The sequence below is a fragment of the Lepus europaeus genome, chromosome 5, assembly GCF_033115175.1.
Source record: "Lepus europaeus isolate LE1 chromosome 5, mLepTim1.pri, whole genome shotgun sequence".
Classification (NCBI taxonomy): domain Eukaryota; kingdom Metazoa; phylum Chordata; class Mammalia; order Lagomorpha; family Leporidae; genus Lepus; species Lepus europaeus.
The window spans coordinates 27,495,568-27,505,887 of record NC_084831.1 but is presented as its reverse complement, the minus strand read 5'-3'; the positions used below and the strand labels follow the sequence as shown (position 1 = coordinate 27,505,887).

At 43.7% G+C, this 10,320-nt stretch overlaps 1 protein-coding gene across 8 annotated transcripts in view; it reads right to left on the bottom strand.

The window, feature by feature from the left end:
• Positions 1–6,617: 6,617 nt before the first annotated feature.
• Positions 6,618–10,320, bottom strand: part of ZMYM4 (zinc finger MYM-type containing 4) — a 183,001-nt gene continuing 179,298 nt past the window's right edge. For 5 of the 8 annotated variants that reach the window (XM_062190937.1, XM_062190936.1, XM_062190938.1 and 2 more), the window contains 2 exons: positions 9,963–10,092; positions 6,619–9,129 (listed from right to left, as the gene is read on the bottom strand). In XM_062190937.1, coding sequence (XP_062046921.1) covers positions 8,922–9,129; positions 9,963–10,092 — 338 coding nt within the window. In that variant the 3' untranslated portion in view covers positions 6,619–8,921. Of the gene's footprint in view, positions 9,130–9,962; positions 10,093–10,320 lie in introns of all 8 variants that reach the window. The other 3 variants (XM_062190933.1, XM_062190935.1, XM_062190934.1) reach the window with 1 other exon arrangement.

Sequence of the window (10,320 nt, the reverse complement as noted above, 5' to 3'; positions counted from 1 at the left end):
GGGCTCTGGCTCCTAGGAAGACAGCGAAGCAGCTATCGGCTCCCTTCCCCACAGACCAACCCCTGGGAGCAGACATCGGAGGCACCACTGCCAAAAATCAAACCACTCGAAGCCCCTCAGGTCTCAAGGCCTGAGGAGGTGCAGGTTGGGGCAAACTGGAACGGGAGCTGGGGCGTCAGTGGGAAGATCAGTCATGTCCCTGGTGGCAGCGGGACCAGCAGCCGTGGAGGACCAGCGCCGTCGCCGGTGACCTCCCTCTCCCTAAGTCAGGCCCTGGGAGGGGTGGTGTGGCTTTGGCCTTTCACCCGGGAGCTCCCAGGCCCTCCTGACGGGCAGAAAACCAACTGCATGCTAAGAGCTCAAAGAAAATCAGTCCACCGGGAAACACCAGCGATCTGAAAAAGGAGCAAGAACCAAGTGGGCACAGGCAATGTGGAAACCAGGACAAGTGTGACAGAGGCGCTGGAGGGCCACCTGGGCCACCTGACCAGAAGGGAGCAGCGAGAGAAGACAGGACACGCACCGCAGCCTCGAAGTGCCAGTGTCTGACGACGTCCTAGGAGAGGGGGGAAGCGGAGACCGTGAAGAAACACCAAGGCCACGGCCCGGGAGAGCGAAGCGCAGCCGAAGCGCGGCCGGCGGCTCAGGGCCAGCCAGGCCCGGGGCTCGTGGACGGCGAGGGCTGCCGTGTCCAGGTGCTCAGGGAGAACTGGACCTCCGAATTTCCACCGGGCAGGCTCGAGCACGCCCACCGGAGCAGTCGAGCCAATCCCGTCGGACGGGAGGCTTCCGAGAGCTCCGCCCACACATTCCTGGAGCGGCCCAGATGGGACGGAGGAAGTCCTGGCGACAAGGGCGTGGGGACGTTCCCAGACTGCGACAGCTAGGGCTGACAAGGACTGAACTCAGCTAGGACTGAGCCCGGGAGCAGGGGCCAGCGCGGCAGGTACGTGCCGCTTGCATCCCCACGGGTGCCACGTTCACGGCCTGGCAGCTCCACTGCTGCCCCGGGGGAGGCAGCGGACGGAGGCACCAGAGCTGTTCCTGCAGCCGTCGGGGAGTGACCTAGAGGATGGCAGGTCGCTCTCTATCGCTCTGCTTCCAAGCAAGGAGCTGAATCTAAGGGAAAAACAAACCCCGGACCTCGTTCCCCCAAAATGTCAACAAGGCGAGGGTAGGCAAGACCAAAGAAACAAAGAAGAAAGGTTCAACCAACGGGGCCAACCAACATGAACAGTGTTAGAGGTAACTGCCAGTCGTGAGAGCAGAGGGACTGCAAACAGACGCAGAGTACACCCCTCGAAGGAAAGCAGGGGGCACCCACAAAGCACAGGAAATGGGGGCTGCGGTGGGGGCCAGCAGCGTGTACCCGCAGTAATTCAAACACGTAAACTAGCCTCTCCCGCTCCGCTCCGCCCGGCCTGGGTGGGGTGTGAGCCTGCGATGCTGGGACGATGCTGGGACGCTGGGACGTGACTGACTGAGAAAACAGTTCACTCACAGGGGCTCCCGGACAAGCACTGATGAGCATGTTAAAGAGGAAGGCCAGAGGGCGCCGACTGAAGCCAGCTAAGGGGACGTCCCCGGGCACGCTCGGCTGTGCCTCACTGACCACGGAGAGCGCCCTGGTGTTCGGCGCTGGGACTCGACCGAGAGGTGGCTGAGGAAGCAAGACTTACTGTATCTGATAAACGATTCAATGCAAAGAAGAACGTGGAAGACGACGATCCCCGCATAAGAGAGCAGTGAAGGACATTCTGAATCATGGCTATCAGTATATCTCAGCTAGCGCTTGAAATGACAGGACAGCAGGCAGGGAAAGAGCATGGTCGATGGTGCGCTACAAAAGGAAGGGAGAGGGGCCCAGCCTTGTGGCGTGGCAACTAGAGCGCAGCCTACAATGCCGGCACCACACATGGTGAGTCCCTGCTAATGGCCTGGGAAAGCAGCAGAGGATGGTCCAAGTGCTTGGGCTCCTGCTATCCATATGGGAGACCTGGAAGAAGCTCCTGGTTCCTGGCTTCAGCCTGGCCCAGCCTCGGCCATTATAGCCAAACAGGCAGTGAACCAGTAGATGGAAGATCTCTCTCTCTCCGTGTCTCTCCCTCTCTTTCAGATAAATAAATCAATGTTTAAAAAACACAAGTGAGAAAACACCTGGCCCCAACCGATGATGCTGTCATCACATCTTAACCTGGGAGCTCAGCCAGCACAGTGCCGAGAGGGAACGTTGACGAATCAGAATCACTTTCAAGACACAAGAAAAACTCACAACAAAGGAAGCAATCATTCAACTTGGTACATTAAAAATATGAACAACAGGAGAAAATAACAAAGGAACAAGAGCAATGCCATCAGAATAATATGAAAGAGAGAAGACTGACAAAACCAAATGCTGGCTAGGACAGGTAGACTGAGAAGAAGAGAAGGTGTAAATGAAACACAGAATGGAAGGAGGAAGTGAGCAGAACTACACCACGGTAAACTGGGACACACAGAAGAAAATGAGAAACCTGTAGAGAAATATAAAAATCCAAAGTGGCAAGACTTTCAAAACTTGAGTGGATCAGTTTTTAAAAGTAAATTAAACAGGTAAAGGCCCTTAAAACACACACACACACACAACTACTTAAAGTTCTACAGTTTGACTATTCTCAAATCGTGAGTCAGCTGTTAGACAAAATGGACAAGGATCTGCACAGTTGTTTTTGAAACCAGTGTTAGAGTCATCCCAAAACCAAATAAGGAGAATTGAAGATGGAAAAAAAAAAAAAAAACCTTAAGAAACATTTTACTCATGTCTAGAGATGCAACAAAAATGCAATAAAAAATAATCCGCTAGCTATTTCTACTAGTGGGTGCTTACAAAAATATCAACACGGGCTGATCAAAGGAAGTCAAGAGCAGTTCAATGTCAGGAAACCTTCACCAAACTTCACAACTTCGATAAAGTATAACTGCAACAACAGATGTAAAACAAAGTATCTGGTAAATTCAACTCTTTTTCATTTATAATTAAAACTCATAGCAAACCTGGAATAGAATAACCTTGAGGTGATAAAGGCTATATATCTAATCCAAAAGTGTGTACAAATACACATAAACACACACGAATGGAATTAAAAGTCTATTTCGATGTAAAAAAATTTTTTTTCATACTAGTTGGAAAACGTACAATGCAAAAACTATGCATGGCATTCAAAGTTGGTTTTGCACCAAAATAAACTGTACTTTGAATTCCGTTTGTCTACCAACTTTTTGAAGTATTCTCATCTATGATATATCACTGATCAGGGTGGTTCACTGGATGAATTAAGATAGGAACCGTCCACTACACAGACACCAGAAGCAAGCACTTGATAATGCACATCTCCTACAGAATGGGCGAGAGGCTGAAGGCCGCCCTCCAGGCCTCCTGCAGGCTGAGAGCAGGTGCAGGCCCACATCTACTCCTCTTCTGTGTGAGGCCCTTTGTATTCCCACACTACCACCAGCACTGGCAACAGCCATTTCTCTTAAGTGATAGCTCTAAAAAAAATCCAATGACTGAGTGTGAGCATCTCTTCATAGACTCATCACCCTTTGGGGCTTTTCTTTTAGCAACTACTCATTATCTTTTATTCAATTTTTATGATTCAGCAGTTTTTGCATTTTTCAGACAAATCTTTTGGTGGATTTAAACTTTTCAAGTGTCTTTTTAAACTGAATTTGTTAACATTAGCTTTTACTGAACAGGAATCTTTAATTTTGATGTAACAAATCTTTAATTTTCAACCATTTTACATGAATTGTGCTTTGGGGGTTTTACTTAAGCTCATCCCTATGTCTAAATCACAATAAAATTCACCTGTTTCCTGTTAATTTTGGTAATCTTACCTTTCACATTTAGAAACTAAACTGATCCAACAGTCTCTCTTTGCACACAAATGCTAGTTAGGGATCCTTTTATTTTCTTCCATGTAAAAAGCCAGTTTTTCCAGCTAAAACAAACATAGGAGTCTTGTGTATTACTTAATTACTAAACACTTTATAGTTTTTGTTGCTACCATGCCTGGCACCCTTTCAATTATATTACCTAATGAATTACAGCTCTTGTAGAAAATTGCTTGGGGGGCGGCGCCGCAGCTCAATAGGCTAATCCTCTGCCTGCTAATCCTCCTCTCTACTGTGCCGGCCGCAGCGGCCATTGGAGGGTGAACCAACGGCAAAGGAAGACCTTTCTCTCTGTCTCTCTCTCTCTCACTGTCCACTCTGCCTGTCAAAAAAAAAAAAAAAAAAAAAAAAGAAAGAAAGAAAGAAAGAAAAAAAAAAGAAAATTGCTTGGAATTTATTTTGTATCTAGTGAGCTATTTTAATCGTTGGTTAACTCTGTTCCTTCTTTATATACTCTGAACACCTGAAAATAGTGACTTTTTTTTTTTTTTTTTGGACAGGCAGAGTGGACAGTGAGAGAGAGAGCGACAGAGAGAAAGGTCTTCCTTCCATTGGTTCACCCCCCAATGGCCGCTGCAGCCAGCGCACCACGCTGATCCAAAGCCAGGAGCCAGGTGCTTCTTCCTGGTCTCCCATGCGGGTGCAGAGCCCAAGAACCTGGGCCACAGTAGAGAGCTGGACTGCAAGAGGAGCAACTGGGACAGAATTCGGTGCCCTATCCAGGACTAGAACCCGGGGTGCCGGCGCCGCAGGCAGAGGATTAGCCTAGAGAGCCACGGTGCCGGCCAATAGTGAATTTCAAATGAAGTGTTTCATTTATTACCTTTCAGTATGATAATCTGTTTCTTCCTTACAGCTGTGCTCAGAACGTCCAGTTCTGCCGCACAGTGATGTGACAGTGTGAGTTATGTACCTGGCTGCTGCTCCAATGGAGACCAGCAACAGAGTCCTGAGTAAGAAGAAACCTTTCTTGGAGGAAGGTCTGAGCTGGCAGCTGGCCCAGGAGGAGATGGGCGGCACCTCTGGACAGAGCTTCCTGGGCTTCCCCTGGTACCCTTCCCACCGCCAGCACGCTCAAGTGCCGGCCCACAGGAATGGACAGGGAGCAGATGGCGAACTTACTCCTTTCAAGGGGGAGCCCTGGCTGTTTTTAAGCTCATCTCTGCTTCCATCCCAATGGCCAAAACTCAATTCCGTGTTCACTCCTAGCTGCAAGGTAGTCTGAAAAACACATTCTTGCCAACCAACGGAGCTGCTGGCTAGCTAACACTCATGAAGTAGGATCTGTTAATAAAGTGAAGAAGTAGAGAAACAGATATTGTTGTCTGGTTCCTAAAGTGATGATGTGTAACCACTACCCAGAGAAAACAGCTTCAGGGATCATGGGTTTGCTCCCAATTAAAAAATAAATTCCAACACATGCTCTTTGTGTACCTATTGCTTTTTTGCTTTTCCAATGTAGTAAAGCCATACATCAGTGGGCTTTTGTGACATTGATCACTACTGACATGTACATAAATACAAGATTGAAGAACGTAGGATTTTTATTATAGTAATCATTCTAAATACCTGATTCAAATACACAGAACTCGTCATATGGAAAGTATGTTTTACAGAATCCAAAATGTTGAACTTAGAAAAAATTCAGACTGCAGCCCAGAAAGGAACATTTATTTAAAGTCTCCGTACATGCTAGGCCATTTATTAAAAATAGCTGACATTTGAAAGCCTACCGTGTGCCAGGCACAACCGCCTGGAAGGAGCTATCACTATGTCTGCTTTGTAAGAGGAGGAAACTGAGGCACACAGAGGTTAAGGAATCTACCAAGGGTTAGCAGCCAGTAAGCAGGAGGAGGAGGCTCCAATGCCTATGGTCCCTCTTCTATGTAATGGGATCTTTTGATGAATATTTTTTCCAATGATGATAACCAAGTGTGATGATAGACAAGACAGATATTCAGAAAGTTCATGGAAAATGCAAAGTACATAAAAACCATGCAATCCATCTCAAAATGTTTTGCACCAAAAATAAACTTGTCTTTCAATGCCAGTTTCCACGAACTTTTCAAAAAGAATTAGAAGGGTATTGTTTCTGAAAATTTCAACTCATACGGGTCCTTTTTATTCACACAGAAAACTAAGTTCTAAATTTAACAGAAAACTGAGATTCACTGACAGAAATCAATTATATTTTATAGTTCCTTAGAAAACTCTTGCTTTACAAAGTTAAGACTGCCACAGGAAAGATGCTAAAAAGAATCCATGTGGAATCTGGAAGACGTATCTGCCCAATACCAAGACAGCCCTAGAGTCTATGGAAAACACAATTTAGTCTTACTTTCTCGACTTAAATATGTATTTATACTATATATTCTTTAATCTCTCAGTTTCAACATCATTAAACTTTAAACGATGCAAGCTTTGTAAATCTCAAAAAAGCTCACCTGAAATGGAATAAATAAAGGGTGCCCTGTATTTCTCCATGAGGCTTTAAAGAGCTCCCGAATTAGTTACAAATGGCAACAAGTCTTTTGACGGAGAAAAGGAAGCAACTGAAAGACTCAGCAAGGAAATAAATCATTTCTTTCCTGAAAAATGCTTTCTTTGTAATTTTACTTTCTATTGAGTCAAAGCAATACAAATAGAAAAAAAGATATTTAAAATTTTTCCAAGACATAAAGAAAAAGAACTCACCCATCAAATACAAATATACTATTTTATTCTAAGGGAATATTTTTGTTGGTTTCTGCAAGGGGAAAATCCAAAGTTGTTGAAAACCAAGAAAGAACAGTAAGGATGATTCAGATGTTTCTCTGTGTTTGAGATTTTTTTTCCTCCCCTAGAAAAGAAATGTAATTTTACACAATTTTAATAAAACAGAAAACGCAAATAATGGGACACAACATCAACAGCTACACTTATGAAGAATGACCAATAATATCTTCTCTTATGAATTAATTTAGGGTTCTGGGCAACTGTATGAACTAACATGCAACTGAAATTCTGATGCAGTCATATCTGGGTATTGGCTGCTCTTGGTTAAGATACAGATTTTTTTTCTTTCTGGTATTTTATAACAATTTATCTACTATGCTAACAATATTTGTTTTTCATACAACTACAAAAAGGGGAAAATGTTAGTGTTCAGACAAACCATAAAATTCGTATCGCGGGGACTATTACACCTGATGTTTCTGGATAGTTTATTGGCAGACTTATAAGACAATTGAACTGTTTTTCCTTTATATCAAACAAAGTCTGGAAGTAAGAAGTTTCCAGTCAGCAATGACAAACACAGATGAAATCAATTGTACAGAATCGGGGCAGATTTACTTCTTTCACACAGTTCTTGGTAACAAAAAGTAAGATTTGTTACAGGCAGAGAAAGGGACAGACCCATCAAGTACACAATGTCAAAAGGCCTATTTTAAAACTTTTATTGTAGTCCAAAGACTTTCATAAAAAAAAAAAAAATACACCTGACACCCCCACCTAAAAACTGGGACATACGGAAAATTCTTCCAAGATTAAACTTTCCAAGAGGCTTTTTTTTTTTTTTTAAACTTCTTTCAACTTTATCACAGAGTCAAATTAATCTCAACTAATAAGGAAGTTTTCTGTGATTGGCCAAAATCATGAAAGCTTTGACTCAAAATGTTGTGGGGAAGAAACGGAAGAGAGAGATGAGAAAGAGGACTGATATGCCACACATGCCTATGACTTGCAATCCTCACACCACTACTAAAACAGCTAGCGTCTGGGATAATGCTATAAGAAGACCTGATTATGCATATGTAAGAAAGTCACTGTCTTCGTATCCTAACCCAGAATCCCTATTTTCAAGTTTCTTAGGGCAATAAGGTCATTGTCCAAATGATTTACACAGGAACCTATAGGACCTTTCCTACCGTAACCCAGATAGCTAAGTAATACTGTGTCTTTGTGGACTCACCCACAGGTTTGCCAGAGTAAGGAGACAGACTTTTTTTTTTTTCTGAAATGATAAGGGCCTCCAGAAAATGGTGCAAAAGACAAAAGAAGAGGGATCATTTGGGAAACAGGAAGGCAAAACAATGGGAGAAAAGCTGCCACTGGGGAAAAAGAAAACAAAGAGAACTCCCATTTCTGTACCACAGCTCAGGCTATGAGACAGCAGCAACAAAGGCCTGCACCCAGAGAAGTGGGCATTTTAGTGGGTTTTCTACAAACATTTCAAGACACTTGGGGTCTAATGGGCTCCACAGATTTTCTGTGTACATAATTAGCTTGTGGAATATCATCCCCTTTACCTTAATTAACCCACACTCAGACTCGCAGCCGAGAAGGCTTGACCCAGAAGTGACAGGGACACACTACACTGCTCTGCGAACAGCAGTGAAGGTCGTTTTCCCTGATGTGAGGGGCCCGTGGCAGAAGCACCAGAGGCTTCTCTCCTTCACAGAACTGGCTTGGCAGTGAAGATCAAAATCAAGACCACTTCACTCTCTTTTAAAAGAGTTGAGCATTTTTATTGGGTCTTCATCCGGGCCCCACAGTCCTCATGTGATGTCACTCTTAGCTCTGCACTGATGTCTCCCCTTTGACAAAAGGCTTGCCGAAGTAGCCTGCTGCAGCCAAGGTTTCACTCCAAAGCTACCTCTCTAAGGTCTAAGGTTACTATGGTAGAATTTTATACAACAGTTTTCCTTAAAAATATTCCACAATTTGTTATTCCCAAACAAAATAAGATTATGCACCACTCAGAGGAATTGGTTAGTCGTTCTGAAGATGTCTACGAACTATATCACTGCCACGGAACACGTCTTAGTTCATATGCTTTCCTTCAGTTTTCCTTTGTACATCCACACTGTGGTTCTCGAGCCGACTGTTTTCCGTTATCTTACAGTCAAGTCAGGAGGACTCGGAGTTACACATCGTCTCCAACAGCTGGATGCATTCACAGTTTGGTGCATACCAATGTGTATGAAAATAGGAACCTCATTTCCACTTTAATCTGATAATTCAACATCAGAGTCTTCAGATTTGGCTTTGGCAAGTTCTTCATGTACCTCCCTCACCATAAGAATCCGTGTTAACATGGTGTCCAGGGTCCCAGGGTCTATCGGGAAAGTAGAGTACCACATGGGGCTATTCGGGACACAGGAGCGTTCAGGCTGAAGGTAAAATACATCATTCCTCTGCTTCACACTTTCAGAACTATCCACAGGAAAGATAAACAAAAAAGAAACGCAGAAAATCAGGGACCAGAAAGTACAGTGAACACAAAGTACTCTTTAACAATGGCTTTCAATTTTTCCCAGTGTGACTCACAGCACAGATAAGCAGTGTACCCACTGGGAAAAATAGGTTTTATACACACTTTCTCCCAAGAGTAACCAGTAATGCTACATCTTTCCTCATATACTCATGAAATCCACACGGAGTTGGACGTATACTGTTAATTCACTGTATATTGTTAATACAAAGTCTGTAAGTCACAAAATTATGTACTCAAAACATTCTCAGGAGCAACATAGTTAACTTACATGTGGGCACCATGGCTGAGAAACATGTTCTGGAATGAATCCCAAGAGCATTCAACACATTATCAATGGGAAAATTCAGCCATTAGATTTCTTTGAGAAAAAAAGTATTTTACTGTGAATCTAACAACTCTAAGATTGCAAAGTTCCTCTAAACAGCCTCTCTTTAAAATCTTCTTCCTACTTAAATAATAATAATAATAATAATAAGAAGAAGTCACTAGAGGTTAGATAGAACTTAAAAGGTTGAGGAACACTTGTAAACATCAAACAATAGCAGTGATTCAGCTTTTGAGAAAATTTTCAGGAAAAAAACCCAGCAATTCTTTTCTTTATTCAAAATCCACCCAGATAGAAATGGGAATGGGGGGATGAAATTAGGGGTAAATCGTTGTCTAAAATCACAAGCCAGCTACTCTTCTGATAGGCGAGCATTCGAAATTCAGAATCTGTCAACTGCTTTCTGAGGTGCACTCTATGTATTCCGACAGACTCCACTCCACTCACCACTTTGACAGGTAGAACTCATACAGTCGCACCGGGCATCGCAGTGGGTTGTCAGTATTCTCCGCCATCTCCACACCCATGGGAACCTCATCATCTTCGTTTCGTTTTCTCTTGCCAACAGTTAGTTTGTCTTAACACAGGAAAGAATGATCAAAGATCCTATTAGAAAAGTCTATTCTTCAAGTCTCAAGGCCCGCAATGAGCTTTGCTTCACAGCCAGAACTCGGCCTCTCCTTCCTTCTGACACATTCCTTATGCAGCAAATATTTACACTGAGCTCCTATGGACATGCCAGATATTACTCTAAACGCTGAGTTTATAGCATTAAGCAAAACAAAGGCACAGTCCCGTGAAACCT